Source organism: Dipodomys merriami, unplaced genomic scaffold (assembly GCF_024711535.1).
Source record: "Dipodomys merriami isolate MVZ:Mamm:240054 unplaced genomic scaffold, mDipMer1.0.p SCAF_21, whole genome shotgun sequence".
NCBI classification, from domain to species: Eukaryota; Metazoa; Chordata; class Mammalia; order Rodentia; family Heteromyidae; genus Dipodomys; species Dipodomys merriami.
In genome coordinates, this window is record NW_027203493.1 from 5,872,983 (window position 1) to 5,895,083 (window position 22,101).

Consider the following 22,101-nt stretch of genomic DNA (forward strand, 5'->3'; position numbering starts at 1 on the left):
CATGTGTGTTTACTTGTACACTTACAAGCTAGGTCTAGTTTGCATATAGGAGAAAAAGCATGCATCCTTTGTGTCTCTGGTCCTGACTGACTTCATTAACATGTCTCCCCAGGTCCATCCATTTCTTTGCAAATGATAAAATAATATTCTTCATATATGTATATTATATAATATATATCACATTTTCTTGATCCTTTCAAGAAGGATCAAGGGACATCTGGGCTGATTTTATGCTTTAGTAATGGTGGACAGTGCAGCAATAAACACAGTTGTGCAAAATGAGAAACAGGAAATGGGCATTTGTAAGAGGTAAGGTCAAGCAGAGAGGGCTTTATGAAGGAAGAAGAGAAGAGGGGGAGAATGCAGTAAGAATTCAATGTATATCCTACAAAATTAAGAAGAATGAAGGAAGAGGTAGGTCAGGAGAGATGGACCAGAGTGTTGAAAAACAGTGACATTGATCAAGATGCACTCCATTCTAAACTGCTTTGTTAAATCACAGCCCATTTGTAGGACTATTTAAAGGTAACTTGAAAAGAACAAACCATGAACCTCAACATAAGAGGTTTTTTTCTTTGTCCCTGTTGTTTCTAGTGTACTATGTGATTTTTTTGGTTTCTTTTGCATATTCTTCCCCCATTGTATAACCCATTTTCACTGTATTTGATGTCAGTGTCCTGCACCTTGTATTCTAATTTAGGGAGGGCAAGGGAAAAACAAAATGGTAAGACAAGGATACAGGTTGACCCATTGTAAAAATGAGTTGTACAAGACAGTATATTGAAAATAAACTTTACAACTCGGGGCAGGGAAGAAGTTGGGAAGGTGGGGAGGGAAGGGATAGTAGGGGGAAAACAAAGGAAGGGGTAACAATACTCAAGAGGGAATGTACTTATTACCTTACTCATTTAACTGTAACCTCTCTGTACAGTATCTTTACAATAAAAAAATAAAAAACAAACAAACCATAGCTGTAAATGTAGGTTTACTGTATCCTGATTTGTAATCTTTAAATAAATACCCAAGAGAAGAATTGCTGAATCATATAGTATGTTTAGTTTTTTGAAGAATGCCCACACTACTTTCCACAGTGGTTGAAGAAGGTTACTTTCTTACTAACAGTGTGCTGGGATTCCTTTGGCCTACATCCATGCCAGCATCTGTTGTTTGCATTCTTGATGATAGCCATTCTAACTGGGCTGAGATGGAATCTCAGTGTTGTTTTGATTTGCATTACCTTTCTGTCCAGAGATGTTCAATATTTCTTCAAGTGTCCGTTTTTCACTTTTACTTCTTCTGTGAAGTCGTTAATTACCTCTTTTGCCAATTGGACTTTTTACTGCTTGAGAGTTTATTTTCTTTTTAAAATTAAATATTTATTTTTATTTATATATTTTACTGTTATCTTAAAGATGATATACAGAGGGGTACAGTTACATAAGTCAGGTAATGAGTACATTTTTTTTGAACAGTGTCTTGTCTTCCCTCATTTCTCCCCCAGTTTTTCCCCTCCTGACCCCCCCTCCCCCATAAGTTGTATAATTTATTTTCAACACATTGTCTAGTGAGTACCATTATTGCATTTGTTCACCCCTTTTTGAGCTCTTTGCATACTCTAGATATTTGAACACATTTTTAGAGCAAAAGAGATTATTGCTGTAAGCAATTAGCTATAAAACCTTTTTCAATTTGTAAATCTCTAGAAAACATAAAGTGAGCCTTTGAGTGTATATTACAGTCAGCATAACTTTCCATGCCTGACGTTTCTTCTGTGTATTGCAGACTCAGCTTGACTTCATGGAAAAACAGAAAAATGTCACTGTATTTTACTTCACGGGACTTTTTGGAAATAAGCAACTGGAGCTACAGTTCCTTCTTTTGGTCTTGTTTTGTTACCTGGCAGTTATCACGGGGAACTTTGTCATTTTACTCACAATCACTTGCAGTCATCTCCTGGAACAACCAATGTACTACTTTCTCTGCCACCTCTCCCTCATGGACCTCTGCTTCACCTCCACTATGCTTCCTCGACTACTCAGGGACTTGGCTGCAACCAGAAGAGACATTTCCTACAACAACTGCATGACGCAGCTCTTCACTGGGCACTGGCTGGCAGGTGTGGAAATATTCATCTTGGTGTCCATGGCCTTTGACCGTTATGTGGCCATTGTCAAGCCACTGCATTACACGGTGATCATGAACCGGAAGAGGTGTAACTTGCTGATTGCCATAGCCTGGGGTCTTGGATTTTGGCATTCTCTTGCCTTGCTGCTTATGATACTTAATTTGCCTTTCTGTGGTCCTAATGTAATTGATCACTATATGTGTGATGTCAAGCCTCTTTTGAAACTTGTTTGTAAAGACATTCATATTGCTAGTATCTTGGCCATCGCTAACTCTGGAACACTGATTGTTGTGATTTTTATTTTGCTATTAACTTCATACATACTCATTTTATATAACCTCAGGACAAGATCCTCTGCAGGGCGGCACAAAGCTCTCTCCACCTGTAGTTCTCACATAACAGTTGTAGTTCTGTTCTTTGTGCCCTGCATTTATACCTATAGCCTCCCTGCAGATAGAGAAAATAAGGACAAACAAATCTCTGTGTTCTATACTATGATTGCCCCCATGCTAAATCCTCTCATTTACACACTGAGAAACACAGAGATGAAAATTGCCATGCAGAAGGTATTGTATAGAATATTAAACTCAGTTTTAAAGTAAACCAGGAAACCTCCTTTACTCTTTCAAACACATGTCTCAGGACACTTATGACACTTACGACTCCACTTCATGGAGTTGGACTCCATGAACTCATGTTCTCTCACCAAGTGTGATATTTTCTATTTAGATTGGAATGTGTATGCTAAAAGGCTCAACTAGTCCAGTGTGACTCTTTGAATTTTGAAAATTGCAAATCATTTCAGTTTGAATCATATCCTTCTGCTTAAGGGAGGCTATAGTTAGTTCCGTGGTAGACAGCATGGATGAAATATGGAAAGCCCTGAGACCAATCACTGTACCAAAAGAAACCCAAAAACGTAGTAAGTTACATTTTCAGTTATATACTCTCCCTAAAAACAATTACATTAATCTCTCTTCCATTCGAAGAGGAGGCTTCTCACTCATCAATCATAAATCTTCTTACAAGGATCCAGGTCTCCTTGGCTGATTTGAGAACTCACCACACTGGATGAAAGTGTGAAGTAATTGCCTTTTGGATCAAGGAGATCTCAGCCATATATAGTATTAATATTTATCTCTGCTCTTGGGAAGTTTTATTAATCTCCTGATCATCACAATGTTAAGGTATCTGCAAGTAGTAGAGATATCACAAAACACTGTAGCATTTTTCTTTTCTTTTCTTTTCTTTTTCTTTCTTTTTTTAAAATTTTTTTTGGCAACAGGTTCTTAATTTGAACCCAGGCTGACCTTCCAACATGAAACCATGCTGCCTCTTTCTCCTGAATGTGGAGATTATAGCTATACACTACTATACTTGACTAGGTATTTTATAAGTGTTAATTTTTTATTGTGAAAATACTATACAGAGGGGTTACAATTACATGAGCAAGGTAATGAGTACATTTCTTATCAAACATTGTTGCCTCCTCCTTTGTTTTCCCCTTACCATCCCTGCCCTCCCATCTCTACTATTACACCCCCCTCCCCCTCCCACCCTCCTCCTCCCCTACCCAAGTTGTAAAGTTCATTTTTTCATCATAGCCTCTTGTACATCTCATTTTTTGCAATTTATCTGTATCCCTATTTAAACAATTTGTTTTTTTCCCTTCCCCTCCTCAAATTATACCAACATCAAATACAGTGAAAACAGGGGTTATACCGTGGGGGAGGGACATACAAAGCAACAAAGAAATCACCTTATAAATACGTTACAAACAATAGCAAGAAAGAAAAAACCACTAAAGTTTTGCATCTATCCTCTGAGGTTTTCTTCATGTCCTGTCCTTTACAGGAGATGTCCCCATTTCTGTGTGGCAGAGTCTGTGACTTACAGAAAATCACACAATAAATGCTGTCTCCTTCAGGAATGTTTTCAATGCCCATCAACTAAGCACATACATTTCAAATTGCTTCTCTTTTCTCATAGAGTGATTTCTCTGTGCAGCTATTCTCTTGGCATATTCCTATGCAACTCACTTATGTTTTTTTCTCATGAACTATATTTTAAATTTTTGAGCTAATAAATTATGTGCTACATTTCTGTTTTCCTTATGCTTATTTTCCTAGTCAATATAAATAATTAGGTAAATAAACTATTGTGGTGAAAGACCCCCGGCGTGGGGTGTCCTTCGATCTAAAGAGACCCTTCCCCAAGGAACAACGAGACCACTTGTACGGATGCAAACAGCACGAGGTTTATTCGGGCATGCCTCGGCTCCCAGGTGCACTTAACCACGAGATCCACAAGGTTCGGGTCAAGTGTCTGGGAACCGGTTACACGGGTACCCGGGGCGACAAAGTCTGTCGGGAGACTTGCGCGCCGAGTGCTTGAAAGCACCCTTTTTTTTATGGACAGCAGAAGCAAGGTTACAGAAGCAAGATGCTTGGTTACAGAGTATTGATTGGTTAATTTCAAATTACGCTCAGGGTGGGGATTGGTCAGGTTAAGCTGGCCAGATGGGGCAGGTGGGGTTGGGGGAAAGCTGACGTGTCGGTACTTGCCCCGGCAAGTCTGTGCTGGTCGTCATGCACCGAAACTGTTCGTTCCCTAATTTTGACAAGTGATTTATTACCTCCTGACCTACCCTGCCATTATAGCTAAGTTTTACAGGAAGGGACGGGAGGGTCGGCTATTTTCCAGGAATGTCTGGTTTTAGGGCATGTAATGACTTGCCTGTGTCCTGCTTCGCTCTCCTAGGTATGCAGGGGAAGGGGCAGCAGTTTTCCTTAAAGGGCTCAATGGGGGCTCAATGGGTGAACATATACTGGAGTCTGGGGTCTTTCAGTGGAACACTATGGAACACACAAATGAAGTGTTCTTCTCATTTCAGTTGAATTATTAATGCCTGTTCTTTTTATTCAAGATTCCTTTGAGATTTTAATCATAAAAAGAGGGCAAAACTTGTCACCCCTTAGTTATTGAGGTGATTGTGTGTGTGTTTCAGCCTTAGTTCAGTTTATGCATTATGTTTATCATGTTTATTGTTTTGCATACATAAAACTTTCTTTGCCTCCTTGTAATACAAAGTCTTTTCCAGCTTGATGCCAGTGGCTCACAATTCTAATCATGCTTATGAGGTGGCAGAGATCTGAGTATCATGGTTTTCAGTCAGCCTGGTCAAGCAAGTCTTTGAGACTCTATTTCTAATTAACCAGCAAAATGCAGCAACTGGAAGTGTGGCTCAAATGGTAGAGCAGCAGTGCTGAGTGGAGAAGCTGAGTGAGAGCTCAAGGCTCCAAGTCTAATTTCAGTACTAGAGAATACACACAGAATTAATCCTTTTAATATCTGTAGTATGTGTTGGAGTTGGACTGCAAGTATTATATTGAGAATTTTTACATCTATGTTCTTCATAGAACTTTATATGCATCACAGTATTTACCCATTTTTCTTTATTAGTCATTTCTTGGTGTATAAATTAGCAAATATTTTCTATTGTTCTTGCTTGTCCAACGTCCTATGATAAAGTTTAGTAAGGACTGATAAATAAATTAGAAACTTCTTATATACCTAAGCATAATTTTGAAATAACCCCTATCAATATTATTTAAACATCCTTTACATATATAATATCCAATGCATACACAATATATGTATTATATTATGTATATATGCCTTATATATAAAATTTATACATAAAATATTATATAAAAAGTTTTATATATACCATATATTATATACAACTTCATATATAAATATATTTACATATAATTATATACAAAGCCTAATTTTTTAAAATTTTATTTTATTATAAAGATGCTATATAAAGGGGTTAGTTACATGAGTGAGGATATGAGTGTATTTCTTGTAGAATGTTGTTACCCCCTCCTTGTTTTTCTCCTACTATTCCTTCCCTCTTCCACCTACCCCACTCCTTGCCAACCCCAAAATTGTAAAGTGCATTTCCAACATAGTGTCTTGTGAGTATCGTTGTTGGAATGGGTCATCCTGTGTTCTTGTTTCAGAATTTTGTTATTCCCCTTCCCCTTCCCAAATTAGATTAATGTATAGACAAGATGCAGGATACCAAAATCAAATACAGTGACAACAGGGAATATATCATAGGGGGAAGAAATATAAAAGAAACAAAAAATCACATAGTACAACAACAACAACAACAAAGAAAATCCTCTTGTGTCCATATCTTGGGGTTCATTTCCTTTAACATCATCTTATATGGTCACAGTACATGGTTTTGAGCTTTTCTGCTCATCTAATAAGATTATTCTAGATTTATTAATTATTGCAAATAAAGGAAATCATGGGACCTATATTTCACTGGATCTGGCTTACTTCACTTACTATGATTTTTTTCCAAGTCTTTCCATTTCCTAACAAATGAGGCGATGTCATTCTTTCTGATGGAGGCATCTGGGTTGGTTCCATATCTTAGCTATGGTGAATAATGTTGCAATAACCATAGTTGTGCTGGTAGTTTAGTATGGCCTAGTTTGTGATCATTTGGGTACATGCCCAGAAGTGGGATTTCTGGGTCATAAGGGAACTCTGTGTGTAATCAAAGCCTAATTTTTAAAGTATGCAGGTTTTCTATCTATTTATTCGCTTGATATTTTGCAGACACTAGACATTGGAAATGATCTACAAATCATTGCTAAAAAATCAATAATCAAGTAGAAAATTAGGTAATAATCTAGTAGATAATTTTACTGCATGTATGGACTAAACATACATGCTAACAAACATATTATGCTAATTTTCCAACTTAAACCATGTAAATACCTGCAAAGTGAGAAAAAAATGATACAAAAATTTTGGTGGTTGTTTCTTTTTTCATTAATATTTTTAGGATAGTATAATGTATTCCCTAAGCTATCAGAGTAACCCACAAGGGCCATGTGCCTTAAATATATCATTACACACACACACACACACACACACACACACACACACACACACACACACCACAATACTCTATATGCTATATCTACACATTTAAATAAAAATTCCATGTACTCAGTAGAAAAAAATGTGTCATTAGCCAATATAAATAAGTTTGAGTAAATAAGGTGTAAGAATTAATTTTCTTTTGAAATTCAAAATGTTTGTCATGATATCCAAGGGATTTGGGTAATTCTTGAAGAGAAAAAGTCATCACAGGTTTGTCAACAGTACTGAGTTAAATTTTGAAAAGAAAAAGTTCACTGAACTGGGTTATGTCAATTATAAATATGCATGAAAACTAAAATTAGAGGAGAGAAACTTCCTATTACATAAAATAATAATTTAAGTTACTTTGGGAAGTTAAGTGTAGGTTGGATTCCTTCACTTTCCATAGGAACAGATATTTTTAATTGTTGTTGTTTTCTGAATGTTATTTTAATATTAATCTGATAAAAAAGATATTCCAGAGAGTTGAAAATGATACATATAATCAAATAAAAAGAGAAAATATACCTTGAGTATGTAAGACTGATTTATTTGTTCATTAATTTATTTGTATCACAGTCATTTCTAGAAGAAAGAAGCAAATAAAGTAAATAAAAGTAAACAGCAATTCAACACATTTTCTGACTCAGTCAACTGGTAGGACATAGTTCACAAGAATTACTGTGTATATATTATTAATGGCACAGAGGAACAGTGACATAAAAAGAGGAAACAAATGAGTCCATTAGGTCTGTGAAAGGCTGCAACTCATGAATTCTGAACTGCAGAAGCAGGGAGAGAAAGAAAAAATAAAGCCCCTAACATGTGAGAAACATTAGAAAGTGACTTGGCAAAGCGAAACACAAGAATTTACATTCACATCACTTGCATCTTATTCTCTATTAAAAGTTCTCATTGTTTCCCAAAACAAACATACATTTTTAAGAAATATATCTACCTGGACATGATCACCAGTAATGTCAGCATTGAAGAAGAAGAGGCAAAATGATCTAGAGTTGAATGATAACTCGGGTCATTCCAATAATCTGTCTCATAAAACAATGAATAAAAGAAAGAATGAAGAAAGAAGGAAGGAAAGAAAGGAAGGAAAGAAGGAAGGAAGGAAGGAAGGAAGAAAGGAAGGAAGGAAGGAAGGAAGGAAGGAAGGAAGGAAGGAAGGAAGGAAGGAAGGAAAGAAGATGAAAAGGGAAAATAAAAGGTTTTAAAAAAAGAAATACCACAACTCAGTAATACTTCGTTTAACAGATATTATACAAATACACTCACAAAATTAAAACAAACTTTCACAATTAAGACAAAGCAACTGATGGAGTCAATAGTTGCTCTGATCTCCAACACTCCAAAGCCATTAATTATCACACAACACATTCTGCAAAACAGTGAGTTATGAAATCAGCAACTGAGACCTGGACAGATTTTCTTTAAAGATTTCTATCCAATGAATTGGCTTGATTGTCTAACTCAGGAAATTGAGTTTAATGTAATTGTTTGGAGAGATTGTCATGATGGAAGATGTGCCTTATTAGTTATTAGTCCCCACCACCACACACACACAACCTAGGGTACTGCAGATTGAATGTATTTCCTTGACACCCTAACAACTCTTAACAGTGAGCCAGAGGGATGTTCACTAGGGCAAATTGTCTTACATTCTTCAAATTTACTTGTTTCTATCTTGAAAATGTCAGCTGTTTTACATCCAGATATCTGTCTGTATATTGAAATCTTACTTCAAAATCATAAAGACAATAACACATAAGACAAAATCCAAAGAGAATTCTTACTTCTTTCTTTATTTTATAAATGTCCTGAAACACAAGCTAAATGTATAATAAATTTTACTCCTTATTTACTTTAATCTTGAATGTGATATTCGTCCCCAGACCTTCCCCATTGCAATTTTCATCTCCTTGTTCCTCAGAGTATAGATGAGAGGGTTTAGCATGGGGGCAATCACAGTGTAAAACACAGAGATTTCCTTATCCATATTTTTAGCACCTGCAGGTAGGATATAGACATAAGAACAGGGGACAAAAAATAGAAATACAACCATCATGTGAGAGCTACAGGTGGAGAGAGCTTTGCGACGCCCTGCTGATGATCTTGTCCTGAGGTTATATAGAATGAGTACATATGAAGCTAAGAGCACAGAAAATATGGAAAGAGCTACTGTTCCAGAATTAGCAATCACTAAGATACTAGAAATATGGATATCATTGCAAGCCAGTTTCAAAAGGGGCTTGATATCACACATGTAGTAGTCAATTACATTAGGACCACAGAAAGGCAAACTGAGGCCTAGGGCCAGTAGAGCAATAGAATGCCAAAAACCGAGTCCCCAAGCCATGGCGATCAGCATGTGACATCTCTTCCGGTTCATGATCATCATGTAATGCAGCGGCTTGACAATAGCCACATAACGATCAAAAGCCATGCCCACCAAGATGAATATTTCCACACCTGCCATCCAGTGGTAAGTAAAGAGCTGCGTCATGCAGTTGTTGTAGGAAATGTCTCTTCTTGTGGCAGCCAAGTTCCTGATTAGCTGGGGAACTACAACGGAAGTAGAGCAGAGGTCCATGAGGGACAGGTGGCAGAGGAAGTAGTACATTGGCTGTTCCAGGAGATGGCTGCAGCAGATTGTGAGTAAGATGATGCTGTTTCCCATTAACACTGCCACATAGCAAAGCAGGAACAAGAAAAAGAGCAGTAGTTCCGTTTGCTTACTTTCAAACAGTCCTGTGAAAACAAACTCTGTGACATTTTGTTTTCCCATGACATCAAGATGAGTTCTACAATACACAGCTGAAATCTAATTTATCTGAAGTCATCCAGAATATAATACAACCTTGAAAGTCTTCTTAAAATTTTGTGTTGTTGTATGCTTTGATTTAAGAAGTCATAGAAAACTTATGACACGGTTCACCTAATTATTGACTTATATATTGGGTCTTCCTGCACAAGCACTATAAAACTTGAGCAACATTTCCCACCTTCATATCAACTTCTCTGATATGAAACATATCACTATACCTCTAACAATTTATCGTGTCATTAAAGCAGATTTGGTGCCCAAAACTTTCACCAAGATTTAAGATACTTTGAATTTTCATAAAGTTGTCATAGACACCTACTTGAATTTTGTGGTAGAAATAATGAAATAGGAGAGGCTAATTAATTTATCCCAAGCTAGAAGATACAAACTTGTATCTGAAACCCATTTAGACAACCAAGTTTACTGTGCAACATTATTTATAAACAAGTAGAATCCCGAAAGCTTCCTACTCTTCAACTTCATAGGGATTATTTTCCACTCCACATGCCATACTACATTTTATTTCTATATGGTGCATAATGTATCTATAATAATACAATATCCCAATCTCAGTAGTGACATCTCATGTATGATAGAATTATATACTTTTTACAACTTGCAGGGATCTTCATGGCACAGAAAGTGACTGGTCTTTGGAAGAGTGTTCTGATGCTTCTTCATGACTTCTTTGTCCAAGGTCAGTACATCTGTCTCCAGGAAGTTTAAAAAAATGTGACAGCAATATTGGGCATCTAAAGGGGCAAATACAGTATTTTTTAATATAGGAAATCTTTACCATAAAAAGTGCTAATAGCATGCTTTCAGATAATTCCACCAATATTAGAAGGTTTTTGTAGATGTATTCAGTTCCTAGGAAATATTGAAGTACTTAATGTGATTCTTAAGCTTCTACTTGCTTCCTTTTATACAGTGTCAGAATATTGCAGCCATACTGACACTGTGGGTGTAGAAGTAAACAGTGATTTTGTTGGAATCATCACTTCTTATCAACACCATATTGATTTGCATAAAGTTGCATTCTTTCTATACAAACAAGGCAAGAAACAAATTATGTTCTAGATAGATCTGTGTTGAAAGAGGTGAAGAAGAGCACCTACCTCAGTTGTTTTGTGAATCTCTTTGTTTCTGAAGTGGACACTTCATTCTCTGAGCTTTTTCATCTGGTCAATGGCATCAATCTCGTTGTTCCTAGAGATGGATATTCATTGTCATTGAGGTCATTGGAGTATTGTCACTCGTCTTTCCAAAGCAAAATTATATCATGTAAATTATGCTTGAGAGAAAAGTCTTGTCAAGTCCACAGAATAGTCATATCCCTGCCCAAAAGGATTTGGAGAGGTACTGACTCTTCAAACTATATACTAACACTATCACGCATGAAAGATGTCAGTTGTTAAGAATACTGTCTTCCACTACAAGAGAGGAAATTGAAGACTACATTAAAAACCTTCAGAGTATTATCAGTAGACTTTCAAATTAACATTCGGTGTCTCCTCAAATTGTTACTCTTAAAAAACAAACAAGCAGGAATGTTACAGAACTTCAAATTTATGTATTATTAGAAAATTTGACTCCAACAATTTTACCTCAATTTAGGTAAAAGGTTATATGCTACTTCATATGCTAATTCCAATTGGTATTTCTGCCAGATTCTTAAAATATTTTTGGAATGTCAAGTTGGTCATTCATGCTGGCTCCTGTTCCTTTTTTGCAATTTTCATCATGGAACATTAAACTGGTGTGGAAGCACCCAGGCTCTCCCATGAACCTTCAAACCATTGAAGCTTTTATGAATGGTCTGCTGAAAACATTTTAAACTAAAGGACATAAGGAGTCACAAGGGGGAAACTCCCATAGGCATACATTTGCACCAACTGCATCTGTATTTATAATTGTGAAAGTAAAGTCAGTACCAACAGGGCCCTTCGAGTTGATTTTAAGACCCTTTTTCATAATCTCTTTAGGATATGATACAAGTGATGCAAGTCTTTTGTAATGTTAGAGCATTGATGAAATGAGTGAATCTTCATTTTTTTCCCCTACTAGGAAAATTTCCTTCAACATTGGATTTTCTAATGATTATGGAATGTGTTAAAAATGTGGAGTGTTTATCATTGAGTCTACCAATGTGCTGATAGCTAGTACCCATTTTGTACTCATCAATATTACCGCAGTTATCACAAAGGATTGAAATTAGTTCCTATTTAATTATGACTATCAGAAATTTAAAAGGCATAAATATCATTTTGTGTAAAAAGCTAGAAATTGGGAGATTTCTTAATAAATAGTCATACATTTTAAAATAGGTTGGGTGGCAAAATGTAAGTTGGATTCCTTCTCAGTAGACACAAAGATATTTTGATATGGGGGAGAATTATGATAATATTAGTGTATTATCAATAATAATGAAAGGAGATAATCTTGACATTTGAAAATAGTACATAGAGGCAGGTGCTGGTGGCTCACAACGGTAATCCTAGATACTCAGGATGCTGAGATCTGAGGCTTGCAGTTCAAAGCCATCCAGGGCAGAAAAGTCTGTGAGACTCTTATCTCCAATTAACCACCAGAAACCGGAAGTTGCACTGTAGGAAAAGTGGTAGAGCCCTAGCCTTGAGCTGAAGAGTTCAAGCCCCATGACCCACAAAAAAGAAAAGAAAGAAAAAGAAAGAATACATAGAATCAAATAAAATAATACTTTTCAGTGCATTTCAAGAATTGTTTATTTACTAAGTAATCTGTAGCACAGTCAAAACAGGTAAAAAAAACATATAAAGAAAAATAGAAATAGCATGTATCATTTTCTGATTCAGTCCACTTGGATTCTGTAGTTGTATGACTAATTACATAGAGGAATTTCATTATAAGAAGAAAGAATTGGTTCTTTGATGAGAATTCAAAATATTCCTGAAGAATATTCCAATAAGTATTTGCAAAAATGTGATTTATGTACTTTGAAGCACAGAAGCAGAAACATCCTGTGTTTGAGAGACAGAACAAAGTCCCAAACATGGGAGAAACTTCAGAGAATGACATAGCAGAGAAAAACACAGGAAGAAAAGTTCCCCACATCACCTTCTGTTTACTTCCAAGTGTTCTCCACTAAATGGTCATACATTTTTGCCAGAGTAATATTTTGCAATGTGAATATGGTCACCTGCAATGCCAACAAGAGGACAAAGCAGAATAATCCTGAGTTTCATGATAACCTGGGTCTATTCCAAGATCTTGCCTTATAAAATGAGTAGAGAGAGTAAGAGGGATGGAGGGAAGGAAGGAAGGAACGAAGGAAGGAAGGAAGGAAAAAAGGATTGATACCTCCTTTCATTGATGTTATATAAATGAAATACAGAATTAGAACATACTTTCACAATTTAGAGAGAAAAACTCAGTTAACAGTTGCTCTTGTCCCCAGCACCTCAAAATTTCAACCTATATAACAGGACCCTGATTCAGACTTATAACATTAGATATTTAGCCCATAACATTGGTCAAAATCCAGAAAGGGTGCAGCTGTTTTTGTCCTTTACTATGTAGTGTGTTTACTTGTTGCTTTATATGCACTTTTGAAACCATGCAACTTATGTTCATCCCCTTGGTCTGGCTCAATTTGTTTAATATAATTTTTCCATCTTTCTATTTCCTTACAAAGGGGGAGATGTCATTCTTCTGATGGAAGCATAGAATTCCATTGTGTATATAAAGCACATCTTGATCCATTCATCTGTTGAGAAGCATCCAGGTTTATTCCATAGCCTGGATATGGTAAACATTATTGCCATGAACATGGTTGTGCTAGGAGCTTTAGTCTGGACATGATAAATTATACAAGACCCTAGACATTCACACAGTGAGAACAAAAGAAGATATTCTTAGGAGATGATCAGAAAGGCTCATCAGCTGTGGACATCTGATCATATAAATTGAGCTTTATTGACATGAACACCAAGAAATGGAAACAAGAAATTTCATGTTATTGTTCATCTTTCTATTTCTATCCTTGGGCACAGTTTTTGCTTTCTGTAACTTTTGTCTTGAATGTACGTTAATGTGTTTTGGAGAGGGTAAGGCAGAGCACAGAAATGGTAGGACAAAGGGTGAACAATGGCATCAGTGAAACTCACTAGATACTATGTTGAAAACTAACTATACAATTTGTGCAGAAGGAGAGTAGGGAGAGAAAAACAAGGAGAAATGAGGAAAAAGGTGACACTGTCCAAAGAGAAACGGACTCACCACCTGGCTTATGTAACTGCAACCCCTTTGTACATCACCATTGCAATAACAATTAAAGCAGAATGCTTCTATATTTGTTTTCTATGATATCTCTACTTAAAACCATCCTGGGAACACAGGGTGAGCGTGCAATAAAGGACTCCTTCTTTATTTTAATCATGAATGTGACATTTGCCGCCAGACCTTCCCCATAGCAATTTTCATCTCTTTGTTCCTCAGAGTATAGATGAGAGGGTTTAGCATGGGGGCAATCACGGTGTAAAACACAGAGATTTCCTTATCCTTATTTTTACCACCTGCAGGGAAGATATAGATATAAACACACGGCACAAAGAACAGAACTACAACCATTATGTGAGAGCTACAGGTGGAGAGAGCTTTGCGACGTCCTGTGGAGGATCTCATCCTGAGATTATATAAAATGAGTATATAGGAAACTAAGAGCACAGAAAATATGGCAATTGCTACAGTCCCAGAGTTAGCAATCACTAAGATACTAGAAATACGGATATCTTTGCAAACCAGTTTTAAAAGGGGTTTAATATCACACATGTAATGATCAATCACATTAGGGCCACAGAAAGGCAAATTGAGGACCATGAGCAACATAGCAATAGAATGCCAAAAACCGAGTCCCCAGGCCACGGTGATCAGCATGTGACACCTCTTCCGGTTCATGGTCATCATGTAATGCAGTGGCTTGACAATGGCCACATAACGGTCAAAAGCCATGCACACCAAGATAAAAGTTTCCACACCTGCCAACCAGTGGTAAGTGAAGAGCTGTGTCATGCAGTTGTTGTAGGAAATGTCTCTTCTTGTGGCAGCCATGTTTCTGATTAGCTGGGGAACTACAACAGAGGTAGAGCAGAGGTCCATGAGGGACAGGTGGCAGAGAAAGTAGTACATTGGCTGTTCCAGGAGATGGCTGCAGCAGATTGTGAGTAAGATGATGCTGTTTCCCATTAACACTGCCACGTAGCAAAGTAGGAACAAGAAAAAGAGCAGTAGTTCTGTTTGCTCACTTTCAAACAGTCCTGTGAAAACAAACTCTGTGACATTCTGTTTTTCCATGTCAAAATAAGTTCTATACTACATATCAGAAATATAATTTATCTGAAGTCATCCAGAATATAATACAACATTGATAGCCTTGTTTAAATTTTATAGTATTATAGACTTTGATTAAACAAGTCATAGCAAATTGATGATGTTTCACATTATTATTTAATTATGGATCAATCTGTCTATTTGTTTAGGGTCTGCTGATGGTTATGCTCACATACTGGGTCTTTCTGCACAAGCACTGAACAACTTGAGCAACACTTCCCAGTCATACAAGGGTAATCGTTAAAGATGTTTGGTTTGACACACATCACAGTACTTCTAATAAGGGATCATGTGATAAAAACAGATTTGGTGCCAAAAACTTTCATAAGAATTTTGCATGCTTTTAATTCTCATAAATTATAGAAAAGAAATAATGAAATATGACAGGTCAACTAATTTCTTCCAAAATGGAGAATATAAATTTTGTATGATATAAATTTGTAGCTATTATACAGCCTAATTGCTATTCCACATTATTTTTAAACACTTAGAATTCCATCTGTCTCCTACACTGCAACTTAATAGGGACTATTTTCCATTGCACAATCTCCAAGTTCTATAGTACATAAAATTATTATTTTATTCCTGTATTACATATAATGTATCAATAATAACCCACTCTCACTACTGACATCTTAGGTCTGATCAAATGAACATGTTCTCTTTTACACTTGCAGTTATCTTCATGGCACAGAAACTGATCTTTGCAAGAGTGTCCTGACGCTTCTCCATAGCTTCTTTTCCAAGGTGACACTGAAGTCTCTGAAAATATATTTTAAAATATTGAGGCACATCTATAAAGAACTACAGTTCTTAATATTATTATAGAAATCTTCACTTATTCATAAAAATGCTAGTAGCAAATTTTGCGATATCTCCTGGAATAGAAACATTTTGTAGATGTTTTCCTTTGTCCTGACATATTAAAGAATGTAATAAGATTCTTACACCACTGCTTGCTTTTTTAATCCCACCATCAGAATACTGTAGATACTCTGACCCTGTGGATATGGTAGCAAAGAGTGATTGCGTTGAAATCATCTTCTATCACCAATATCTATTGATTTTCTTAAATTTGGATCCTCACAGTACTGTCAGGACAAAAAACAAATTGAGTTCTATGCAGATCCTTGTTTAAGGAGAGGAAGATGAGCACCCATCTCAGAGACGCTGTGAATCTCTTTGTTTCTGGAGTGAACAATTCATTTTCTGAGCCCTTTCATCTAGTCAATGATGTAATGCTGCTAATCTCCTCGCTTTATTCACTCAAAGAAAAATGACTTCATGTAATTTGTGCTACAGAGAAAACATCATGTAAGTTCAGAGCACAGGCCTTTCCTGGCTTAAATGGTTTGGAGAAGAACAGATTCATAAATACACACTAACATTGTTCACCATTGCAGGTGTCAGTTGTTAAAAAAATTGTGTTCTGCCACAATTCAAGACACATTAAAAACTGTCAGAATATTTATAGACTTTCAAATTATCTTTATTTTCCCTGAGTGACTTCGCTGAAAAAGAAACATAAGCAGAAATATTACAGAACTTCCACATTTATAGATTATTAGCCAATGTGCATTTCGAAAACTTTTACCTCAATTTGTGGGAAACAATATATGCTAATATGAATTACTATTCCGGCCAAGATTTACAATATTTTTGAAATGTCAAGTTGATCCTCCATGCTTACTCCTCTTCCTTTTCTGCTATTTATGATGAAAGAGTACATACTTTGGGAAACACCCAGTCTCTCCCATGAACCTTCAAACCAGAGAAGCTTTTATGAATGTTTTGCTGAAACTGTTTTGAACTAAAGGACATAAGGAGACACAAGGGATCAACTCCCATAGGCAAACACTTACAACAAATGCATATGCATCCATAATTATGAAAGTAAAGCCAATACCAATAAAGGGATCAGTCGAGATGATTTTAAGGCCCTCTTCCATTTATCTCTTTGGGATATGATACAAGAAATGCAAGATTTTGTAATGATGGATGCAGCATTGATGAATTCAATAACTTTTTTGATTTCTCTTACCTCTACTAGGAAAATTTCCTTCAACATTGAATTTTTTGATGAATATATAATGTGTTAAAATGTGGATTATTATCATTCATTGTACCAATTGTTAATAACACACATCAATTCTGTATTCACAGATACTAATCAATAAAGTTATTGAAAATATCAAGAAGGATTGAAAATATTTCCTCTTTAAGTATGACTATGAGAAATTTAAAACCCAAAATACCATTTTGTATGAATTGTTGTTGACTTGTATTAATGGCTGAAAATTGGAAAATGCCACAACAAATAGTCTTTTTCCCACTCCTTTGTCTGTTTCTGTTTTGCTTTGTTTTGTCACACTCAGTCTTTACAATAAGAAACATAGGAATGTGTAGGAGGATACATAGAGGAGGAGTTATATAAACCATAGTTCTTAGTTCACACTGGGAAATATTCATAAGACTCCACAGGCTCATACTATTGACTTATTTATTTTTCTATGTTTCACATAACTGTGGACTTCATTATTGTGTTTTCATACATGTATAGAAGGTAGTTTGCCACAAAATATGTCAAATTTGTATTTCTGAGTCATTGCCTATTTTTCTTAATTCCTATATGCTTTAAAATAATTTGGTTGGCTAATTGTAGGTTGGATTCCTTCATTACCTGGAGACACCTAACTACACTAATTTTAATTAGGGGCATATTATAGTATTAATATATGATCACCAATAAAATAAGGAGATAATGTAGGTACTTGAAAATATCACATTGAGTCAAATAAAATAATAACTTTCAGTGCATTTCCAAAATGGTTTATTTATTAATTAATTTGAAGCAAATCATGTCTAGGAGAAAAAGACATATAAAGAACAGAAATAGGCCATATAATTTTCTGGCTCAGTCAACTTGTAGGATAAAAGTCACAAGAATTACTGTAGGTGCATTACTAATTGCACAGGGAATTGCAATATAAGAAGAAGAAGGGATTGGTTCTGTTCATTGACTCCTGTTCTGGGAAGCACAGAAGCAAGGACATCCTGTGTAGGGAAGACAACACAAACAAAGCTCCAAACGCAAGAAACTTTAGAGAATGAGCTAGCAGAGAGAAACACGGAAAAGTGCCATACATTAGCTTCCAGTTCTTTCCCAGTATTCTCTGTTAAAAATGTTCCATATGTTTGCCAGAGCAGTCTTTTGCATTGAAGAAAAATAATATATAGGCAAGCATGGATGCCGTTAATTGAAATACCAGCATTCAACAGGTAAAGACAGGATAATCCTGAATTGTATGATAACCAGGGTCTATTTCAAGAACCCGTTTTATGGAGCAAGAAGAGAAAGTAAGAGAAAGAGAGAAGAAAAAAATCAAGAAAGCAAGAGAGAGAAGAAGGAAGGAAGGAGGGAAGGAAGGAAGGAAGGAAGGAAGGAAGGAGGGAAGGAAGGAAGGAAGGAAGAAAGGAAGGAAGGAAGGAAGGAAGGAAGGAGGGAAGCAAGTAAAAAAATCAATAATAACCTCCTTTCACTGATATTATACAAATAAAACTCAGAATTAGAACAAATTGCACAATTGGAGATTGAAAATTGAGTTAACATTGGACCTAGTTCCCAGCTCCCCACAATATTTTATTATCACCCAAGATATTTAGCAGAGTAGTGAGTACTGAAATCAACAAATAAGACCTAGAGATTCATAGAAATTTCTGACTGAAAAAAAAGAGAAGAATGGATTTTATTGCTGAGAAAATTGACTTTAACGTAATTTTTTGAAGAGATGCCTTGCATGATGGAAGGCAGGCCTTCTTCGTAGTCTTTGTTTGCTTTCCACTTTGGTGCTTACGATTGGAACTATTTTATCTACACTTGATCCATGGTTTTTAAAAAGGAGGTAGATTTCCAAAAGATGCATATGCTCTAGAAGAAAATCCTTATCATTCCTTAAAATAACCTATATAATTCTGAAATATTTGAGCCATTTTATGCACAGATTTCAATCCGTATAACAAGGGGTCTTGCTTCAGAATTATAACCAGAGACACTGTCCTACAACATTTGTCAAAATATAGCAAGAGTTCTCCTACATTTCTTGTTTTAGGTACTTTAAATTAGAACTATCTTGAGAACACAGGCTGAGAGCATAATGAAGGACTTTTTTCTTTTTACTTTAATTTGGACTGTGACATTCGCCACCAGACCTTCCCCATAGCAATTTTCATCTCCTTGTTCCTCAGAGTATAAATGAGAGGGTTTAGCATGGGTGCAATCACGGTGTAAAACACAGAGATTTCCTTATCCTTATTTTTACTACCTGCAGGTAGGATATAGATGTAAATACAGGGCACAAAAAACAGAACCACAACCATTATGTGAGAGCTACAGGTGGAGAGAGCTTTGTGACGTACTGCGGAGGATCTCATCCTGAGATTACATAAAATGAGTATATAGGAAGCTAAGAGCACAGTAAATATGACAACTATTACTGTCCCAGAATTAGCAATCACTAAGATACTAGAAATACGTATATCTTTGCAAACAAGTTTCAAAAGAGGTTTAATATCACACATGTAGTGTTCGATCACATTAGGACCACAGAAAGGCAAACTGAGAACCATGAGCAACAAAGCAATAGAGTGCCAAAAGCCGAGTCCCCAGGCCACGGCGATCAGCATGTGACACCTCTTCCGGTTCATGATCATCATGTAATGCAGTGGTTTGACAATGGCCACATAACGGTCAAAAGCCATGCACACCAAGATAAAAGTTTCCACACCTACTAGCCAGTGGTAAGTGAAGAGCTGCGTCATGCAGTTGTTGTAGGAAATGTCTCTTCTTGTGGCAGCCATGTTTCTGATTAGCTGGGGAACTACAACAGATATAGAGCAGAGGTCCATGAGGGACAGGTGGCAGAGGAAGTAGTACATTGGCTGTTCCAGAAGATGGCTGCAGCAGATCGTGAGTAAGATGATGCCATTTCCCATTAAGACAGCCACGTAGCAAAGCAGGAACAAGAAAAAGAGCAGTAGCTCTGTTTGCTCACTTTCAAACAGTCCTGTGAAAACAAACTCTGTGACATTCTGTTTTTCCATGGAGTCAAGATGAGTTCTATAATACACATCAGAAACCTAATTTACCTGACGTCCTCCAGAATATAATACAACCTGAAAGACTTCTAGAAATTCTGCAATGTTATATACTTTGATGTAAAAAGTCATAGCAAATTTATGACATAGTTCACCTTATTATTGATTTATATATTAATCTGTCTATTTATTCAGGCTGTTCAGAGGGTAAATCTCACATCTTTGCCTTTCTGTACTGTACAACTTGAGCAACACTTCCCTACTTCATATCAACCTCTTTGATATGAAACATATCACTATACTTCTAATGATGTGTTGTGTCATTAAAGTAGATTTGCTGCCCCAAAATTTCATAAACATTTTACATGCTTTTAATTTTCATAAACTTGTCATAGATACCTACTTGAGTTGTGCGGTAGAAATAATGAAATAAGAGAGGCTAATTAATTTCTCCCAAAGTAGAAGACATAAATTAGTATTTGAAATCCATTTATACAACTGAAGTTACTAAAACACATTATTTATAAACAAGTAGAATTCCAAGAGCTTCCTACTTGCATTGGAATTCTTTTCTAGTACACAATCTCCATATTCTATACTACATTAAATTATGGAATTTTACTTGTATATTTGTGTGATATATCTATAATAATGTAATATCAAATTCCACTACTGACATCTCACATCTGAGAATTATTATGTACTTTTTACGCCTTGCAGGGATCTTCATGGCACAGAAGGTGATTTGTTTGTTGGAAGCGTGTTGCGATGCTTCTTCATGGCTTCTTTGTCGAAGGTCAAAACAGGTATCTCCAGAAAGTTAAAAAAAGTGTGACAGCAATGCTGGACATCTAAATGAGGAAATATAATATTTTTTATTGTAGGAAAACTATACCATATTACTCAAAGTGCTAATAGCATACTTTCAGATAACCCTGCCCATATTAGAAACATGTTGTATATATATTCAATTGCTAGGAAACATTGAAGTACTTAATGTGATTCTTAGGATACTACTTGCTTTTTTTCATGCAGTGTCAGAATACTGCAGCCATTCTGGCACTGTGGGTATGGAAGCAAACAGCGAGTTTGTTGGAATCATCACCTCATATCAACATCATCCTCTCAATAGAAGCAGGACAAGAAGCAAATTATGTTCTGGGCAGATCCTTGTTTAAGGAGGTGAAGATGAGCACCCATCTCATAAGTTCAGTGAATTTCCTTGTTCCTAGAGCTGATTGTTCATTCTCACTGAGGTACTTCTTCAACTGGTCAGTAATGTAGCTCATCTCCTCTTTTTTCACCCCAAAGCAAAATTATGTCATATAAATTAGCCTTGAGGAAAAAGTCTTGTCAAGTCTGCACAATAATCCTACCCCTGGCTAATTTTTTTTGGAGAGGAAAAGACTCTTAAAAAAATACACTAACACTGTCATCCACTGAAAGTGTCAGTTTTAAGAATATTGTGTTCTGCCACAGGATGAGAGTAACTTCAGATTATATTAAAAACCTTCAGAGTAATATTGACAGACTTTCATATTAACATTCAGTTTAGCTTGAAAGACTCTTAAAAACAAACATAAGCAGACATATTGCCTAACTTCAAATTTTACATAATTATTAGTAAATCAAAACTCCAACAGTTTTACCTCAATTTAAGGAAAAGGATATATGCTAATCTGAACTGTTATTTCTGCCAGGGCTTTTACAATATTTTTGGTGTGTCAAG

The 22,101-nt window shown here is 36.0% G+C and overlaps 4 protein-coding genes across 4 annotated transcripts; 1 reads left to right on the plus strand and 3 right to left on the minus strand.

Annotated features, from left to right (window-relative positions):
• Nucleotides 1–1,797: 1,797 nt before the first annotated feature.
• On the plus strand, nucleotides 1,798–2,727 carry LOC138833695 (olfactory receptor 4P4-like). The gene has a single exon (XM_070031985.1). The coding sequence runs from the start codon at nucleotides 1,798–1,800 to the stop codon at nucleotides 2,725–2,727; it is 930 nt and encodes a 309-aa protein (XP_069888086.1).
• Nucleotides 2,728–8,945: 6,218 nt separating this feature from the next.
• LOC138833696 (olfactory receptor 4P4-like) lies at nucleotides 8,946–9,872 on the minus strand. Its single transcript, XM_070031986.1, has one exon. It carries the CDS (start codon nucleotides 9,870–9,872, stop codon nucleotides 8,946–8,948), a length of 927 nt encoding a protein of 308 aa, XP_069888087.1.
• Nucleotides 9,873–14,324: 4,452 nt separating this feature from the next.
• Nucleotides 14,325–15,242, minus strand: LOC138833697 (olfactory receptor 4P4-like). The gene has a single exon (XM_070031987.1). The coding sequence runs from the start codon at nucleotides 15,240–15,242 to the stop codon at nucleotides 14,325–14,327; it is 918 nt and encodes a 305-aa protein (XP_069888088.1).
• Nucleotides 15,243–19,451: 4,209 nt separating this feature from the next.
• LOC138833698 (olfactory receptor 4P4-like) lies at nucleotides 19,452–20,378 on the minus strand. Its single transcript, XM_070031989.1, has one exon. The coding sequence runs from the start codon at nucleotides 20,376–20,378 to the stop codon at nucleotides 19,452–19,454; it is 927 nt and encodes a 308-aa protein (XP_069888090.1).
• Between the last annotated feature and the right edge of the window lie 1,723 nt (nucleotides 20,379–22,101).